Below are 21,100 nucleotides of genomic sequence, written 5' to 3' on the forward strand. Positions count from 1 at the left end.
AGCAGGGGCGTCCATGATAACGTTGCTTGGATGGCAACATATGTTGCTCCAAAACCTGTATGTACCTTTCAGCATTAATGGTGCCTTCAGGGATTGTTGTAAAATACCCATGTCTTGGGTACTAATACACCACCATACCATCACAGATGCTGGCTTTTAAATTTTGCGTCTATAAAAATCGGGATGGTTCTTTTCCTCTTTGTTGCGGAACACACGACGTCCACAGTTTCCAAAATCAATTTGAAATGTGGACTCGTCAGACCACACAACACTTTCCCACTTTGTATCATTCCATTTTAGATAAGCTTAGGCCCAGAGAAGCCGGTAGCGTTTCTGGATGTTGTTGATAAATTGCTTTCGATTTGCATAGGAGAGTTTTAAATCACACTTACAGATGTAGCAGCCAACTGTAGTGATATCCTTTACACACTGATGTTGCTTTCTGATGCAGTACCGCCTGAGGGATCGAAGGTTCGTAATAACATCGCTTACGTGCAGTAATTTCTCCAGGTTCTCTGAACCTTTTGATGATATTACAGACCGTAGATGGTGAAATCCCTAAATTTCTTTCACTAGCTCGTTGAAAAATGTTGTTCTTAAACTGTTGGACAATTTGCTAACGGATTTGTTCACAAAGTGGTGACCCTCGCCCCATCATTCTTTGTGAATGACTGAACAATTCATGGAAGCTGCTTTTATACCCAATCATGGCACCCACCTGTTTCCAATTAGCCTTTTCACTTGTGGGATTTTCCAAATAAGTGTTTGATGAGCATTCTTTGAATTTGTCAGTCTTTTTTGCCACTTGTGCAAGCTTTTTTAAAACATGTTGCCCGCCACAAATTCCAAATGAGCTATTATTTGCAAAAAAATAATGAAGTTTTCCAGTTTGAACGTTAAATATCTTGTCTATGCAGTCTTTTAAATTGAATATAGGTTGAAAATGATTTGCAAATCATTGTATTCCGTTTTTATTTAGGATTTACACAACATGCCAACTTTACTGGTTTTGTGTTTTGTAAAACATTTCCTTTTGATCTTTTAGTGTTTTTTAACCATAGGACCCATTGTTGGGCCGTTAGCGCCCCCTAAAGGGCCAACAAACGCTTTGTCAATTGCAATGCAATGGACCACCACTTGGTGTAGTAATGACAATCTCAAACAAACCAAATGAGTCTGAAGCTAAAATCATAGAAATGTTTCTTAAGCGCAAAATATATGACTAAAGTGGTGATGCTGTAATTTCATTTGCACTTTAATTTTATTGGCAGTTTAGTTAAACATATATGTTACTATTTAATTTTATTCATTTTTTTTAGCTGTCAAATTTTGAGGAGAAAAACAATTTTATATTCCATTTTTGAATAAGTTTGTAGCATATCCAAATGGGGGAAATGTGAATATAATGAATGCTCTCAGAACAACAGGAAAAAATTAACATTCGAAAATTGTGCTCCGTACCTCAGTCCCCTTTGGGACGCTGGAGTTTTTCTTCTCTTTCAGCTGCTGCAATTAAGAAATATCAACACAAACACTGGTTCAAGATACATACCAAGCATGCAGTGGCGTGTAGAGAAAATGATGCAGAATATATAGAATAATAGAATGATTTAGAATAAATATAATAACATACCAAGTGTCTAAATTCCACTGAAAGGCAGCCATTGGAGTAGTCCTCAATATCCATGGCTTTTGTATTATTGGTCAGGATAAAAAACTGACGGCTTCTAAGGTTAAAAAGAAAGTAAAACAACAAAATCATCATTCTGTTTTCGCCCAATTCTCCCTTGCGGTTAAATTGAAAAATTGTGCACGCATTCTGTCTGCTCGACTAGCTCGACCTAGAGGGGGACTGGAATTGTGCCTATGATTCACGATCCTTATGTAAAACAAGAACACATGTTTTTCTTTTTTTTATGCTTTCTAAATGGTAAATAAACATTAGCAAAAATCAGCTAACAATGAGGTCAATGGGAGGTCCTCTATTCAGCTCACAAAGCCCTCCAAGTCAGTGTTTTTCAACCTTTTCTGAGCCGAGGAACATTTTTTTCATTGAAAAAATCCCGAGGCACACCACAGCAGAAATGATTTTAAAAAATTAACAAATTAATTAAAAAAATAACTTCATGCGCGTAAAAAAACACTTGGGCACAAACAAGAGAATAGAAAGCATTAGACAAGATTACACCTCTATATGAATTGTTGAGCTAATTCAGGGGTGCCCGACTCGGGGCCGCATTGGGTTAGAAAAAAAATGTGTGTGTGTGTGTGTGTGTGTGTGTGTGTGTGTGTGTGTGTGTGTGTGTGTGTGTGTGTGTGTGTGTGTGTGTGTCAGAATCAGTATCAGAATAGTTTGTATTGCCATTATTTGAACTGGTTCACAAACTAGGAATTTTTCTTGGTGCAATCGTGCAACATAAAAGACATGTAAGACAGAATAGGTAATAAGATGAGCTGTAACTGAGCTATCAGATCTTGTTATAGTTCATGTTTCTGATGGCCGAGGGGAAAAAACTGTTCAGGTGGCGGGAGGTGTGGGTCTGGATGGACCGTAGTCTCCTGCCTGAGGGGAAAGGGGAGAATAGTTTGTGTCCAGGGTGAGAAGAGTCAGCTGTGATCCGACCCACACGCCTCCTGGTCCTGGAGGAGAACAGGTCTTGGAGGGATGGGAGCTTGCAGCACCGTACGATGCGCTGCAGTCGATGCTTATCCTGGACTGTGGTGCCGGGGAACCACAGGGTGATGGAGGAGGTGAGGATGGACTCGATGAAGGCTGAATAAAACTGCACCAGCATCGTGGTCGACACCTTCAGTTTCATCAGCTGCCGCAAGAAGTACATCCTCTGCTGGGCCTTCTTGATTAGGGAGCTGATGGTCGGCTCCCACTTGAGGTCTTGGGTGATGGTGGTGCCCAAGAAACGGAAGGAGTCCACAATGGAGACGGGGTTGGGAGAGTCAATCAGGGTGAGGGGGGACGGTGGGGCTGTGACTTTCCTGAAGTCCATGATCATCTCCACTGTTTTCTGGGCGTTCAGCTCCAGGTTGTTGAGGCTGCACCAGGACGCCAGCCGGTCCACCTCTCTCCTGTAGGCGGACTCATCGCCATCTGAGACGAGCCCGATATATATATATTTCTTTCTTTATTTATTTGTTTGTACACACTATATTGCCAAAAGTATTTGGCCACCTGCCTTGACTCACATATGAACTTGAAGTGCCATCCCAATTCTAACCCAAAGGGTTCAATATGCTGTCGCTCCACCTTTTGCAGCTATTACAGCTTCAACTCTTCTGTGAAGGCTGTCCACAAGTGTGTTTATAGGATTTTTCAACCATTCTTCCAAAAGCGCATTGGTGAGGTCACACACTGATGTTGGTCGAGAAGACCTGGTTCTCAATCTCCCTTCTAATTAATCTTAAAGGTGTTCAGGTGAGGATTCTGTGCAGGCCAGTCAAGTTCCTCCACACCAGACTATGTTATCCATTTCTTTATGGACCTTGCTTTGTGCACTGGTGCACAGTCATGTTGGAAGAGGGAGTGGCCCGCTCCAAACTTTTCCACACAAGGTTGGGAGCATGGAATTGTTCAATATGTTTTGGTATCCTGGAGCATTCAAAGTTAATTTCATTGGAACTAAAGGGCCAAGCCAAACTTCTGAAAAACAACCCCACGCCATATTTCCTCCTCCCCCATATTTCACACTCGGCACAATGCAGTCCGAAATGTACCGCTGCACCCGACGCTTTGCAGTGGACTTGGGGATGTGTGTCTTAGATCCAGCTGCACAGCCATGGTAACCCATTCCATGAAGCTCTCTGCATACTGTACGCAGGCTGAGGTCACATGGATTTTGGAGCTCTGTAGCAACTGACTGTGCAGAAAGGCGGCTACCTCTTTGCACTAGACTTGGTGATGTATGGCTTGGATCCAGCTGCCGGGCCATGGAAATCCATTCCATGAAGCTCTCTGCGTACTGTACGCAGGCTGAGGTCACATGAGGTTTGGAGCTCTGTAGCAACTGACTGTGCAGAAAGGCGGCTACATCTTTGCACTATGCGCTTCAGCATTCGCTGACCCCTCTGTCAGTTTACGTGGCCTACCACTTCGTGGCTGAGTTGCTGTTGTTCCCAAACTCTCTCATTTTTTTACAATAAAGGCGACAGTTGACTTTGGAATATTGACTATTGCCGCGAGCGTGATGATGTCAGGTTATCGATGGTAAAATGCATTTTCAGACTATATGATTTGCCTTAGTGGCCAGGAGACCCCGAGAGTAACAAGCGGTAGAAAATAGATTAGAAAAGAGGAATTAAAAAAAAACTGAAGCCCGCTGGCCGAATACGGCCCGTAGTTTGGGGACCCCTGATGTAAACTTTACTGCTGCCGGGTATTTCTTTCTATACCTTTTTTGTCATATTTTCAAAATGTGTTGGTTCTATTTTTGGCCAAAGTAAGACAAAGAAAACAATCTGAAGTTGTCTTTATTTTTTTAGTTTTTGTCACGGCGCCGATTCGTCGAACCCAAGATTCTCCCGCAGCAAGATCCCACACTCTGTCTGGCAGCATGCCAGGACACGCCCCCGCACACGCCTCACGCCCAAGTTTCGCCACAGCTGCAGGCTGTCAGCTATCAGCGCACCTGGCTGAAATCAGGAAGACAGCGTAAGAACCAGTCACTCCTTGGAACCTACGCCGGAACGTTGTTAACTCTCGTTGTTGGCATTCATGTCTCTTGCTTCCCTCTTGTTGTCCTCGCCTCTTTACTCTTCGTGCCCCCTTTTTGCCTTGTTGACTTATGTCCCTTGTCCTCCTTGCAGTGCCCGTTTTGTCCCGTGTGTTTGAGCGCTGTATCTCGACCTCCACCCTGATTTTGGACTGCCTCCCTTGATCTTTGATCTCTCGCCTGGACTCGGACTTTGCTGCTTGCCTTCTGCCCTCGACTTCCTGCCTGTCCCCAATCCTCTTGGTCTGACGAAGATTTCATCCATCACGCATGTACAACATCCTCTTGTAATATTTACATGGTTGATTTTACACTTAATCCTGCATCCAACACATAGAGTAGCATACACATCCCACGCAATCATCAAAGGTTACAATAAACCTGGAAAACTGAGTTCCTTCGTGGTGTCGTTTCCTTCCAAACCTCACGTACGTAACAGTTTTAAAACCATGATTTTATTAGTCCGGCCCGCGCGTGCGCAGATTACCCTCCATGCGGCCCCTGAGCTAAAACGAGCTGGACACCCCTGATGGACAGAATTACAGTATATGTAACAGTTGCAGCAAAAAGTGGAGAGCATAAAATAGAGAGTAGATCCAGCAGAAAATAGACATTATAAGAAAAGAGAGGTAGCTTTTTTTTTTTTTAAACTTGAGACTTCCCACAGGCCGGATTTTGGGCACCCCTGAGCTAATCCTTTGATGAAATTATTCAATTTTTTATTTTTTTTTTCCTGTGGGACCTAATTGTGATTGTATTTTTGAGACCCATTAAATTATATTCAGTAAATAATTTGTATAAACACTGAAAAAATGATCTCTCTGTATGACAGTTTAGTCTGATTTTCTAGAGAACAAAATATTAATATTTAAAAGGTGTTAAAAATGAGTTGAGTTGATATTGATGGGAAACAAATTGTGGTGAAAAAGTGCTCGAGCCGTGATAACATTTTACTCGAGAAAGAGCAACAAAACATCCTGTGTTGAGGTTTTCTATACTCACACTCTGTTTGGAGGGAGGTCCCTAAATACACACAACACACAAAAGAAAAGAATCAGTCTCTGGTTTAATGCACAGCTATTTGTTACAATGCATTGGAGGAGGAAAAAAATGCAGCGAGAAAAATCCTTACTTGTCAAATGTTGTTTTAACCTTTAGCTGATAATCCACTGCTGGAAGTTTAACCAGGAGCCTAGGTGGAGGAAAAAGTGCATTGCTGAATATTGAACAGGCAACAAATGCATTTTCATCACCTGCCTCTTTGCATTTACTGTGGCTCTAAGAGGGCCGATTTTGGTGAATGGATGGACTCAAATTGCTACATTACTAGACTGCATTGCTACCCTTTTCTATTTGGTCCTTCCTCTAATACAGGAGTAGGGAACCTATGGCTCTAGAGCCAGATGTGGCTCTTTTGATGACTGCATCTGGGTCTCAGATACATCTTAGCTGACATTGCTTAACACCAGACCTGCAGCCCGTTATGCTTTTCTATCAGGCCCGCCGGACATTCCCAAATAATTTTTTTAGATCTTTAATATGGAAATTATAGCTGCCATTATGGTGTGCAGTGATGTTTTCAAATTACCGTGAGTCTTGAACGATACAAAGTATTTCAATGGTTGAAATCTGCTCTTTTCCATGATACACTAGTTACTATGGTAATCTAATTAGCTACTATGCTAATCTAATTTGTTACTGTGGTAATAATCTAAGTCACGGCAGCTCAGACGAGGCACCAAGTAGTGTGGGTGGTGAGCGTTTCCACAGTGTTTCCAGAGCAGTCAACCTGAAATGCGGGTGTCAGGGACAGACGCGGAAAGACATTTTTACAACAAAGTTCCAAAGCTTAGTGATATACCAGATTGTAAGTGTTTTGGGTTTTTTTACCCTTCACTTTCATATTTTGCTGTGTTTGTTGCATTTTTGTTGCATTGTTTGATTGTAAAATATGTCGATCGAGAGGTGGTGTGACGTTCATATGTTGTCAATATCCAGTGTTTTATCGTTCATAGTTTATATTGTAAATCCTACATGCTTTATTTTCATGTACATTCTGGGTGTCTCGTTCAGTAAAAAAAAATGTAAAATACCATTCTGTTTTTTTAAGACAGTCTCTCATAACTTTTTTTAGCATTCAATCAGACATTATTGTGAGTTTTTGTATTAGTGTTCCTAAAAATCAGATAAACCGCACCTCAGACACATTTTTTTCTCTAATTCCGCTGGTAATCAGTATTAAAAATAACATTGAAAATATAAAACATTCTCTTGCATTTTAATCCATCCATCCGTTTTCTACCACACCTGTTCAAGAAGTCGCATCAATGGTATAAAGTATTTTATTTATTATTGGTTAGCTTAAGAATAAAAATGTTATAAAACAAAAATAAGACTTATTATACTCTAAAAATGTTGGTCTTACTTAAAAATTCATACATTTTGTTTTGTTTTTTCAGTGTTAAAATATATTATATGGATCTCACGGTAATACACTTTAAAATATTTGGCTTTAATGGCTCTCTCAGCCAAAAAGGTTCCCGACCCCTGCTCTAACCTATATTGCTAACTTGGCAGAACCAATTAAAAAGTTAGAGAGCATGTGCAAGCCCTTTTTTGGGAGGGGTATTTTGGGCCAGAAAAGGAACAACTGAAAAAAACAAAACTACGAATAAACTAAAAATTGTGACCTTCCCCAATTCTGCTATTTATAGTTGTCTATGAAGAGAAGGAAATGGTACAGTTTCGACATTCCAAAGTCCTTAATACACTATTGGGAAGAAAACAAAGTGATAGTGTCACCTAACAGAGATTGTGTAATTTTGTATATATATTCTTGTACACATGTAATATATACTGATACTAATGTATGATATTGAATCTAAACATACAATTAATGAATAATGCACAAAGTATAGATAGTTTGCAGTAGTAAAAAAGTACAAGTAACAAAGGTACCCAGCTTATCCATGATGTGTACAAATGCACAGTGTGCAAAGTGTACAAGTGTAGTGGAAATCATACACTTAGGAAAATGTGATATACATACAAATGTAGTTTGCAATATTAATGTTGTGAAGACAATTATTGCCACTCGCAAATTTTATTTTCGCCCTATGTTTCTTCTAAAAAAAAAATAGGCCGTCTAAAATACTACCATACAGGAACTTATTATCTGCTTGAAGAACATGTACATGCAAACAAGATTAGTTTTAGGAAAAAGGTATGCATGGCAGGCTAAAAGCACCATGAAGACACTCTACACTTTTTTTAAACACTGTAAAATTAAGAAGCGATAGTTGACTTGCTTTTGCGATCTGCTGCTCGGATCTCTACATATTGTTGTTTGCTGCTTTGTTTTTGTATCACTCTCCGTCGTTCCACCCGCTTAGTTCCTGTTTAGTCTGTTTCCATGTTTTTTTATTAGTTTCAGCTGCTACTCTCGGTTCCTGCACACCTGTCTTTACTAATCACCACCCTTTATAAGCCAGCCTTTTCTGTTCACTCATTGTCGGATCTTAGTTTGTTCTCATGCAACTGCTGATGACTTGTCTCTCATTCTCTATCTCGCTAGCTCTCACGCTAAGCTTTTTCCTAGCTTTTATGCTAGTTGTTTTGTTTTTCCCTTTTGTGTGCCTACGTGCCAGTTTTAGTTTTCTATTTGTATATCCTAGCTTTCATGCTAGTGCTTTTATTTGCCTTTTCTATTTACACCAGTGTTTTTGTTCGAGCCTGTTTTGAGTTTAATAAATCCCTTAGTTCTTACCTTTTGTTGTGTTCTTGCTGACGCATCCATGGAGGACCGAATCCGGCAACAATATGCCACACAAGTCTCACACTTGCAGGTTTTCAGTTAAATGTTATTTTGTTGTACAATAACAAGAAAACCTTTGAATTTTAATTGATTAGTATCACTGTAGGGGATAAATCCCTGGAATTTGTCCAAAAATACACTTGTAATGTAACTTCAATATACAAAATGTATATTAGGGACGGCGTGGCGCAGTGGAAGAGTGGCCGTGCGCAACCCAAGGGTCACTGGTTCAAATCCCACCTAGAACCAACCTCGTTACGTCCGTTGTGTCCTGAGCAAGACACTTCACCCTTGCTCCTGATGGGTGCTGGTTGGCGCCTTGCATGGCAGCTCCCTCCATCAGTGTGTGAATGTGTGTGTGAATGGGTAAATGTGGAAGTAGTGTCAAAGCGCTTTGAGTACCTTGAAGGTAGAAAAGCGCTATACAAGTACAACCAATTTATTACCCATTTATTAAATATGTAAACAGTAATTACATAAAAAAGACAACCATCAATATTCATGCAATCACATGCAATGAAAGAAATAATGTGTCAAACATTAAATTAACAATATTTTTTTTTAAAGTATTGCTGAAAACTCGTTGCCATGTCTTGGTGATCATGTTTAGTTTGGCTATGTTCTGTTTGGTTTTGCACTCTGTCGGTTCCTGTTTTTTCACTCACTGTTTTGTTTCCATGACAACCCATTAGTTGTCACCTGTCCTCATGTCACGCACCTGATTCACTTGGACTCATGCACCTGTTATCAATCACCACATCACTTTTCAAGCCTGTAGTTGCCAGGCAGTCAGCCTGGCAATATCACCCTCTACACACCCTTGTTATCCATGCTGATGATCCTTGCTGCTCTTTTTCATGCTCTTTTCTCGTTCCAAGTAAGTTTTCTTTATTCATGCCATAGTTTGCAAGTTTTATTTTATTTCCATAGTTTTGCCTTTGTGGTAGTTTTGTTTTCTTAGCCTAGTTTTGAACCTCTGCTGAGAGCGCCTTTTGTTTGTTCCTTTTTTTTTTAGTTAAGATTAAAATCATCTTTTTACCTTCACGCCATGTCCGATCCAGTCGCTTTGCGCCACGGGAAAACAAATCACACTAAAGTCCACATCCTGACACTCTTGTAATATGTACTATATGTAAATAAATGGAGAAAAAATATGCGTAAACTACGATTAATGTGTATTGACCTCAAAATAGCGCCCCGCTTTATAGTTAGCATTTTTTTCCTTTACTTGAAATAAACCGAAATAGTTTCCATTGATATCTGTACTTTTTTGCAAGTATATAGTTGAAATGGATCTGAAATTGTATTAATTAAGTTCCGTGGAGGACAAATACGTCTTTCTCCAATATTTGGGGGACATCTCCCTCCCACAACCCTCAGTTCCTACGCCCCTGAATATCATCTTTGAAAAATCCTTAATTTGACTTGTTACAACTTGCATGCATTCTAACTACACAATAAGCAATACAAGTATGTATGATTTGTGCCGATATGGTATCAGATTGATATCGATATTGGCCATTAGCCAGAGCTGCAATATTGACGGTACTGTATCGGAAGTGAAAAAGGTAATATAGGGGGAATGGGAAATATAGTATGATTAAGTAAAGATTGAACCTCAATGTATTTTTAATGTCATAAAAAAAAACAACTTAAATCACCAAAATTAGTTAATTAGATGGTGTGTTTTGTGTCCTACCTGACTTTTGTGGTGAATTGCACACCAGTCTTGATGACAAGGGGTTTCTGTGGACATGTGGGCATACAGGGCTGCTTCTCCACCACAAATGAGCTGAGAACAGACAACACAGTGAAATGAATGCCTGAATAAACACACATTTTCGCTGACATTTTAACAATTATATTGGATCCTTAAATTCCACTCACTAAATACAATATATTACTCACCAAACACACATTTTTGTTGAAATTTAAAAAATTGTATTTGACCCTTGAATTTCATTCCCTAAACTCAATAGTTTAAGCAACATAAAATAATAATATTGTATCACAATAATACAGTGTGTACTGTACATTATTTTGTAATTGCACTATCCGATGGTCGAACATTCATCAAAAATGACTTTTGATGCTACAATGAATTATCACTTCTCTACTAATGTACTAATCTTTTACACCTTGGAAACAAACCTGTACATTTTGACCATGTACAAAAATGTTACCTTGGAGTCTAATGGTAACTACAGTACTCCTACAAGGTACTTACTCTGGGTGTACGGTACGTGTGTTCTTTTTGTGACCTCCAGATTGGATAATTTCAACTCTCTGCTAATAGCCCACACAATAAAGTCTGTAAACACCCTCCATTAAGTCACAAGTTCAAACCACAACCAGGAGAAAATATCATATTTCTCCTGTTCTGTAAAATTTAGAATTCCATTTAAAATCCTCCTTGTATACAAAGCCTTACATGGCTCAATGTCATTACACCCTAAAGAGCTCTTGGAGCTTTATCAACCTAGTAGAACCCTACGCTCAAACTGACTTAGTTAAGCATGTCCTGATCATCTCTTGGTTGCCAAAGACTATGGATAGTCAACTAAATTGTTTTGAGAGCTACATTTCCAGAAAGCTAAGGAGCCACATTTTTAAAAAGCGAGGGCTAAACTTCTCCCTTTACTATTTACTAGGGGTGTAACAGTACACAAAAATTTTGGTTCGGTATGTACCTCGGTTTAGAGGTCACGGTTTGGTTTATTTTCGTTACAGTAAAAAAACAACCAAATATACATTTTTGGGTTATTTATTTACCAAATTTGTAAACAATGGCTTTATCCTTTTAACGTTGGAAACACTATAATAATTCTGCCCACGTTAATCAACATTAAACTGCCTCAACTTGTTGCTCAGATTAAATAAAATGACCAAACATTTCTTCTACATATAAAAAGTGCAACGTTAAACAGTTTCAAGTCAACTCATCATGCTTAATTTATTACAGCATTTGGGAAGCCTGTGGTTGGTTTTAATTATGTAAATGTTATATTTTATCAACATGGGATAGCTGGGACCCTGCCATTCAAACTAGGCTGCTACATTACTAATGATTAATGTAACTATAGCTGAAAAAATAGCACAATAGTAATAGGAGAGACTATTCATCCCTGAACACCATGGAGTTCATGTAGGCTTAATTATGCAGTTACATTATTATATAACTAGCATACACACCCACGCACGCACACACTCACACCGCACAATGAGCTAACACACACACACCGCAAAATGAGCTAACGTTACGCTAAAAATTAAATAGCCTTCACCTCAACCCAGGACTGCGAGCGAGCTGAGCTGCAGTTTGATTCTAGAACGTCATCTACAACGTTGACTGGGAGGTGTTTGTTATAATTTGGGGAGAGTCTTCTGCTCACCTGCTAAACACCTAGCTGCTCGACGCTGAAGCGCTGACTACATTCACTCTGAATACACAATGCTGATTGGTTATTACAACTCCGAATACGCACTGCTGATTGGCTGTTACCGCTATATATGGTTGTGTGGGTGGGACCATGCTGGGTGCTGTGTAGAAGACAGAGGCAGAACGGAGCTTAGCCGGCTACTTCATATGTACGTGTGGAAACTCGTTCAGTACCCCTCTGAACCGAACCGGAACCCCCGTACCGAAACGGTTCAATACAAATACACGTACCGTTAAACCCCGACTATTTACTAATCTTATGTTGTACAGTATGTTCCAGAGAACCAGTAGACACTTGATTTTGGTCTATTTTCCAGTTACTGTAGCGCTTTTCCGTTAATTTCTGCAAAACATTTCTTCAGACAGCATTCTAGTGTTTTTAAGAATCTGCTGCAAATACGTGAGTCTCTCCCAAATTTATGGAACTGCACTTGCGCGCCTACAGTTAAATAGCCCAAATAATGAAAAAGAGAGAACCTAAAACGGGACCTTGAGTAACACCACTAGTCTAAATTAAGAAGTTGAACAAATGACTACCGACTGCATCTGAACTAAACAAGCCACAGCAACACCTTAGTTACATAAATTACGTTACAAAAAAAAAATTAGTCACTACCAAAAAGGCGAGTACTTAAAGGGGTGCCTTGAGGAACGCCTCAGTTATGTAAATCCCAAGTTTGGACCCCAGTGTTCTAGCAAGGTTAAAATGTTAATTCAAGGATTCGATAATGTGTTTACAGTTTTCCAAGTTTTTCTATACAACAGGAGCACTCGTGTGTAGTTTGTCTCACAAGTTTTTAACCAAATTCTAGGAACCTTCTCGGAGCCTGGGCCGCCAGCTGAATGGACTTGCGAAAAACTACTGGGGGATCTCCCTACCCCAAGTCTCCCATCCTGCCTTCTCTGTCTTGCTATTTTTCCTAACTCTCAGTCTGCTTATAATATTGTCATGTTTGCATGAGTTTTTCTACCTAAAGGGAGTTTTTCATTCTCTCTGTCATTTAGTTGCTGTGGTTTTCAACCTTTTTTCAGTGATGTACCCCCTGTGAACATTTTTTTAATTCAAGTACCCTCTAATCAGAGCAAAGCATTTGTGGTTGAAAAAAAGAGATAAAAAAGTAAAATACAGCACTATGTCATCAGTTTCTGAGTTATTAAATTGTATAACAGTGCAAAATATTGCTCATTTGTAGTGGTCTTGCTTGAACTATTTGGAAAAAAAAGATATAAAAATAACTAAAAACTTGTTGAGCAATAAAAAAGTGATTCAATTATAAATAAAGATTTCTACACATAGAAGTAATCATCAACTTAAAGTGCCCTCTTTGGGGATTGTAATACAGATCCATCTGGATTAATTAACTTAATTCTAAACATTTCTTCACAAAAAAAGAATATTTTAAACATAAACAATATTTATGGAACATGTCCACAAAAAATCTAGCTGTCAACACTGAATATTGCATTGTTGCATTTCTTTTCACAGTTTATGAAGTTACATTCATATTTTGTTGAAGTATAATTCAATAAATATATTTATAAAGGATTTTTGAATTGTTGCTATTTTCAGAATATTTAAAAAAAAATCTGAAGTACCCCTTGGCATACCTTAAGGTACCCCCAGGGGTACGTGTACCCCCATTTGAGAACCACTGATTTTGTGTATCCACTGCAACAAAATTAGACAATCTTTGGATAAACACTCCACTTTGTCTCGCCCATTGGACGCTGAGTGAATCTATATAAAGCACTGCCGAAGCATTTTTCAAGTTTCATTCTATTGTGCCGAGTTGATGTGAAAAATTTTACAATCCTGTAAGTGATGTTTTCTTCGTAAAATCTAGCATCCCTTTTATCGTTCATCTGTTATTGGAGACGACTGGTGTTTAGAAAGTAGCTGATTATGAGCTTCCCGTCCATAGAAGACCAGTTGTTGGGGCGGTATAACTCGGTTGGTAGATTGGCCGTGCCAGCAGCTTGAGAGTTCCAGGTTCGATCCTCGCTTCCGCCATTCTAGTCACTGCCGTTGTGTCCTTGGGCAAGACAGTTTACCCACCTGCTCCCAGTGCCACCCGCACTAGTTTAAATGTAACTTAGATATTGGCTTTCACTATCCATCCATCCATCTTCTTCCGCTTATCCGAGGTCGGGTCGCGGGGGCAGCAGCCTAAGCAGGGAAACCCAGACTTCCCTCTCCCCAGCCACTTCGTCTAGCTCTTCCCGGGGGATCCTGAGGCGTTCCCAGGCCAGCCGGGAGACATAATCTTCCCAACGTGTCCTGGGTCTTCCCCGTGGCCTCCTACCGGTTGGACGGGCCCTAAACACCTCCCTAGGGAGGCGTTCGGGTGGCATCCTGACCAGATGCCCGAACCACCTCATCTGGCTCCTCTCCATGTGAAGGAGCAGCGGATGGCAGAGCTTCTCACCCTATCTCTAAGGGAGAGCCCCGCCACACGGCGGAGAAAAACTAATTTCGGCCGCTTGTACCCGTGATCTTATCCTTTCGGTCATGACCCAAAGCTCATGACCATAGGTGAGGATGGGAACGTAGATCGACCGGTAAATTGAGAGCTTTGCCTTCCGGCTCAACTCCTTCTTCACCACAACGGATCGGTACAACGTCCGCATTACTGAAGACGCCGCACCGATCCGCCTGTCGATCTCACGATCCACTCTTCCCTCACTCGTGAACAAGACTCCTAGGTACTTGAACTCCTCCACTTGGGGCAGGGTCTCCTCCCCAACCCGGAGATGGCATTCGACCTTTTTCCGGGCGAGAACCTTGTACTCGGACTTGGAGGTGCTGATTCTCATTCCGGTCGCTTCACACGTTTCTCTATATACCCTTTAAATATGATTAAAATAGTTTTTAATCATGTTTTTTTTATATTGGTGTTATATTTATTTATTTTTTGTTTTTATTCAGTCATTGGTGGAGCATTATATTGTTTTTTTAATATTGTTTGTAACATGGCTGTGCAGCATTTTGGAAACGTTATTGTTGTTTAAATGTGCTTTATAAATAAAGTGGATTGGACTGAAGTGGATATAAAGCGCTTTGGGTCACTAGAGAAAAAGCGCTAAATAATTATAATTCACTTCACTAGATTCCACTGTTCCAGATCTGTTACATATGCAATGTGCCTTAAGACATCTTCTGTTGGGAATTGGTTATTTTTAAATGAAACCGAATTGACTTGACTATAATATACAGTCTGTATAATGTTCTTTTAGGCTTAGAAAAAAAAAGATAAATACCTAAGCGCCCCCCTTAATGGAGAAAAGCTTGGGAAACCCTGATGTAAACAGATTAGACAAAAGCAGTGGGGTGTCAATATTCAGCTAAAACCTGGAACTATTAATGCTGCACTTCAGCCAATAAGCCCACGAAAGAACTTAACTAAACTAAATATTAAATAATCCTTCATACTGTTCAAACTCTTACTGTTGTACTTAACTACGTAGTTTATTTTCTCATAAATAATCCTTGTTAAACGTGTTATGGCTTATCTTATTTATTCATTTGTGGGGGGGAATTTTATCAATTGACTAAACAGTTATATGATTTGTATTTTGTTGTACCAAAAATTAACCGATCTGTGACATACCTACAAAACCGTGAGAATGCTGTCCCGTGACACACTGAGTGCTGACACCGGGGTATATGGGCAAAATCTGTGAATACTGGGGCCAAGCACATGTTATTGTCCCTGAACAAAGGCCAGGTGGCCCATTCGATACAACACATACAGCGCATCCGGAAATTATTGCCAGCGTTCACTTTGTCCACTATTTCTGATGTTATAGCCTAATTCAGTAATGGAATACATTTATTTTTGTTCTCAAAATTCTACAGACAATACCCAATAATGACAATGTGAAACATTTTTTATAACAAATAGTGCAAATTATTTCAAACAAAAAAACAAAAAAAATCAATTGTACACAAGTATTCACAGCTTTTGCTCAATACTTTGTTGATGCACCTTTGCAGCCTCAAGTCTTTTTGAATATGATGCCACAAGCTTGGCACACCTATATGTGGGCACATTCGCCCGTTTCTTCGTTGCCGATTCCTCTGTGCAGCACCTCTCAGGCTTCATCGAGTTCAATAGGAACTTGTGTTACGTCTTCGGGGGCACATAGCTGTGCTGATAGTGTTCCTTCCAAGGCAGAAGACAAGCAGGAGTAGCGTGCAGGTAAGATTAAGGTTTTTAATAAATTAAACGCGGGACAAAAATATAAAACTGAGGACGCTAGCAGGCGTGGAGCTAAACAAAACCTAAATGTCACCAAGGCTGAAAAAACTAAGAAAGCTAGACTGTACAAAAATCACTAGAATAGGGGTCACCAACCTTTTAGAAACCAAGAGCTACTTCTTGGGTACTGATTAATGCGAAGGGCTACCAGTTTGATACACACTTTAAAAAATTGCCAGAAATAGCCAATTTGCTCAATTTACCTTTGATAAATAAATCTATACATATTTTTAAAAATGGGTATTTCTGTCTGTCATTCCGTCGTACATTTTTTTTCCTTTCACGGAAAGTTTTTTGTAGAGAATAAATGATGAAAAAAACCACTAAATTGAACGGTCTAAAAGAGGAGAAAACACGAAAAAAAATGAAAAGTACATTTTGAAACATAGTTTATCTTCAATTTTGAATCTTTAAAATTCTAAATTCAACTGAAAAAATGAAGAGAAAAACTAGCTAATTCTAATCTTTTTGAAAAAATTTAAAAAAAGAATTTATGGAACATCATTAGTAATTTTTCCTGATTAAGATTCATTTTCGAATTTTGATGACATGTTTTAAATAGGTTAAAATCCAATCTGCACTTTGTTAAAATATACAACAAATTGGACCAAGCTATATTTCTAACAAAGACAAATCATTATTTCTCCTAGATTTTCCAGAACAAAATTTTAAAGAGGAATTCAAAAGACTTTGAAATAAGATTTACATTTGATTCTTCAGATTTTCTAGAATCGCCAGAATATTTTTTTGAATTTTAATCATAATAAGTTTGAAGAAATATTTCACAAATATTCTTCGTCAAAAAAACAGAAGCTAAATGAAGAATTAAATTAAAATGTATTTATTATTCTTTACAATAAAAGAAAAAAACTTGAACACTGATTTAAATTGTCAAGAAAGAAGAGGAAGGAATTTAAAAGGTAAAAAGTTATACGTGTTTAAAAATCCTAGAATCATTTTTAAGGTTGTATTTTTTCTCTAAAATTGTCTTTCTGAAAGTTATAAGAAGCAAAGTAAAAAAAATAAATGAATTTATTGAAACAAGTGAAGACCAAGTCTTTAAAATATTTTCTTGGATTTTCAAATTCTATTTGAGTTTTGTCTCTTAGAATTAAAATTGTCGAGCAAAGCGAGACCAGCTTGCTTGTAAATAAATTAAATTAAAAAAATAGAGGCAGCTCACTGGTAAGTGCTGCTATTTTTAGAACAGGCCAGCGGGCTACTCATCTGGTCCTTACAGGCTACCTGGTGCCCGCGGGCACCGCGTTGGTGACCCCTGCACTAGAGCAAGGAGAAAAAATGGGAGAACGTAACTGTTGCCTATCGCAAACATTGACCCAGCACCTAATGCTGGGTGACAGGAAACCATAAAGGAGCGTGATTAACCAAAACACCTGGTGGGAACACTAATTGCAAAACTAAGACAGGTGAGGAGAATCAGTGCCCATGGAAACCAACAGAAAACAGGGAAAGGCTGCACCCAGGAAACAGACTGAAACAGAAAAACTAACAAACCCAAATCATGCCATGACCCGGGTGACGGATCATGACACGTTGGTTTTCATCCAGGATGTCCCTGTACATTGCTACGTTCATCTTAGTTTAGTCAGGGAGGTGACCAAAAACCTAATGGTCACTCTTTCAGAGCTACAGCATTTCTCTGTGAAGAGAGGAGAACCTTCCAGAAGGACAACCAACTCTGCAGCAATCTACCAATCAGGCCTGTATGATGTAGTGGCCAGATGGAAGCCAATTCTTAGTAAAAAGTTTGCCAAAATGCAAATGAAAGGATCTCAGATAAACAAAATTCTTTGCTGTGATGAGACAAACACTGAACTTTTTGGCGGGAATGCTCGGCGTCATGTTTGGGGGAAATCAGGCACTGCTAATCACCTGGCCATTACAGTACCATCCCTACCAACTGGACTCACTGGTGACGGTGGCAGAGAATAGGACTGTGGACAAACTAGTGAGCATCCTGGATGATGCCAGTCACCATCTGCATAGCGTTATCAGTAGCCAGAGGAGCCTGTTCAGTGCTAGACTGTTTCATCCCAAGTGCAGGACTAATAGACTCAAGAACTCCTTTGTCCCACACGCCATTAGACTGTACAACTCCTCTCTGGGACGGAAGACGGGGGGTATTAGGATGACAGGGGATGCAAAACATTAACAGTGCAATACGTTTTTTCATAACATGGTCACTACTGCCTACTTTGTCTTGTTATATTCTTATTTTACTGTTATATTGTTATTCCCATTGTTTTTATTCTTTTTGTAATATTTCTCTATTTTGTTTCCTTTTAAACCCCCAATATTTACTTTTTACTTTTTTCTTTAAATTGATCTCAACTCTGTACACTGCTGCTGGAATTTTAATTTTCCTGAAGGAACTCTCCTGAAGGAATCAATAAAGTACTATCTATCTATCTATCTATCTATCTGCCGTGAAGCATAGTGGTGGCAGCATCATGCTGTGGGGATGTTCTTTTAGCGGCAAGAACTAGTAGACATGTCGGGATAGAGGGAAAGATGAATGCAGCTATGTACAGAGACATCCTGGATGAAAACCAATGCTTCCCATCAAACCTGACGGTGCTTGAGAGGTGCTGCAAAGAGGAAGGGGCAAGCCAAGCTTTTGGCATCGTATTAAAAAAACTTGAGGCTGTCATTGGTGCCAAAGGTGCATCAACAAAGTTTTGGGTAAAGGCTGTGAATATTTATGTAAATGTGATTTTTTTTGGGGGCGGGGGGTTGTGTGTAAATGTTAACAAACCTTTTTACGTCGTCATTATGGGGTATTTTCTGTAACATAACAAAATGTACGAAAAGTGAAGCATATGTTATAGACGGCAAAATATGTTAATTTGTAGAATTTTTATTATATTAAATATGTTTGAGTGTTAAGTGGATCAAATGCAAAGGCTTGTCGAACTGGCTTGGAATTTCAATCATTAAACATCCACTATATCAATTGAAACTTGTAAAAAAAATCTGCGAGTTGTGTTTTATTACATTTTTTAGTCTTGGGTTGTATGATGTTCATTTTACCTCTTGATGAGGTGATGAATTAAGTATTTAACTCTTTCCTCCATCTGGGGGGTTTGTAAGGGAATGGGGTCTTTGTCATAGGTGACCTTCAAAACCAGCTCTTTCAGTTTTTCCAGCTGCCGATTAGTCTGGAAGAGACTCTGTGCTGTCAGAGTAAACCTAAAAGGGGGGCAGAAACAGATTTGAGTCTTGGTTTCATTCCATTAAATGTGTGTGCATGTCTCTGCCAATGCAAAACTTTGAATGTGACTTGTAAAAAGTACTTCTTGCCCTTATATTTTGACATTTTCAGACAACTTTAAATTATTGCTGCTCACCTGTTTCTATTTGGGGATGAACGGGATGGGTTGGGCGCAGGATTTATGTCTTACCAGTAAGCGTTTTACATTGAACAAAGAGCTATGATTCATTGCATGATTTTTACTGTGCTTGAGATTTCAACTATTACCAACTCTGCAGCTGATCCAAGCTGGTGAGCAGCGGGCTCCCAATGGCAATCATTTGCTGTTTGCGTTTCCAGTCCTTAAGCTCAGGATAGAGCTGAGAAGTCATCAGGTCATCAATATCCTTGATGACAACAACCATCTTTGACAAAGTATCCTATCAAAAAAGATGAAACAAGAAATTGCTTATGTTTAAACATGCCTGGTAAATTAATTCTGTATAATATTATCAGCCCGCATGTTTGTATTGGTCCCAAACAGCCCAAGTCAGTTAATTTTAGGTCAGGATTTGTTTTTGGTCAACATTTGTTGGGGGTAGTCTCTGATGAACACCACAATGTGGTGCCAGGATTATATCTGAGATTGTTTTCATACAATGAAGTTTAGCCCAACACTCATCAGGAAATAGTTTTTCTTTGGCTGTTCCCAGTATTACAGTATTCTGGATGGGGTGTCAGATGCTGTTCCTGTTATCTCTTTGAGCCTTGGTTACTGGCCCCAATGCCCCGATCACTACTGGCACCACTGTTGCCTTTTCACCCCACGTTTTCTCTTGCTCCTTCTTCTGCCGTTGTTATAACTCAAGGTTTTCGTGTTTCTGAGTGAGAATTTGCCTAAAAAGCTGAACAAGACATATTACAAAAAAAAAAAGCTCTTCCCCCTCCTCGCTTTACATCTGTTAACTTAAATTGTTTGTCTCCCTCCCATGGCCAGCAAGGCCTTCTCTGCTGGCCTAACATAACCAGAAATCATGATGATGATTACAGATACAAGCAATTTTTAATTTGCTTTCCCTAAATATCTAAAAGCATTCATATTTGTTTTTATCCAATCAGAAATCAGCTAGCATATGTTGCCATACTTGCCAACCTTGAGACCTCCGATTTCGGGAGGTGGGGGGTGGGGGTGTGGTCGGGGGTTGGGTGGGGGGCGTGGTTAAGAGGGGAGGAGTATAATTCACCAACTTGAATATTTGGTAAATGGTAAATGGGTTGTACTTGTATCGCGCTTTTCTACCTTCAAGGTACTCAAAGCGCTTTGACACTACTTCCACATTCACCCATTTAATATATATTTCATATATATATATATACATATATATATAAATATATATATTTATATATATATACAAATATATATATTTCAGTGAATTCTAGCTATATATATTTATTTTATTAAATATATAAATAAAATAAATAGTTGAATTTTAGACGGCACCTATCAAATACACAGTAATAAAAACACAGTAGTTCTACTAACTGTACTGTGCTTGCTGGTTACTAAAAAAAACAAAAACACTTACCTTTCACAATTTGAGTAACCTTTGTTCTGCCATTTACGTACTAGCGAGCGATCTCCAAATCCGGGAA

At 39.2% G+C, this 21,100-nt stretch overlaps 1 protein-coding gene across 1 annotated transcript in view; it reads right to left on the reverse strand.

Annotated features, from left to right (window-relative positions):
* Positions 1–21,100, reverse strand: part of stat4 (signal transducer and activator of transcription 4) — a 66,581-nt gene that overhangs the window by 21,780 nt on the left and 23,701 nt on the right. The window contains exons 7-13 of the mRNA XM_061918497.1: positions 19,736–19,887; positions 19,288–19,446; positions 10,238–10,330; positions 5,857–5,916; positions 5,727–5,747; positions 1,634–1,727; positions 1,462–1,506 (exon numbers count right to left, since the gene is read on the reverse strand). Of these exons, the coding sequence (XP_061774481.1) occupies positions 1,462–1,506; positions 1,634–1,727; positions 5,727–5,747; positions 5,857–5,916; positions 10,238–10,330; positions 19,288–19,446; positions 19,736–19,887 (624 nt within the window). The remainder of the gene's footprint in view (positions 1–1,461; positions 1,507–1,633; positions 1,728–5,726; positions 5,748–5,856; positions 5,917–10,237; positions 10,331–19,287; positions 19,447–19,735; positions 19,888–21,100) is intronic.

The sequence above is a fragment of the Nerophis ophidion genome, linkage group LG13 (genome assembly GCF_033978795.1).
Source record: "Nerophis ophidion isolate RoL-2023_Sa linkage group LG13, RoL_Noph_v1.0, whole genome shotgun sequence".
NCBI lineage: Eukaryota > Metazoa > Chordata > Actinopteri > Syngnathiformes > Syngnathidae > Nerophis > Nerophis ophidion.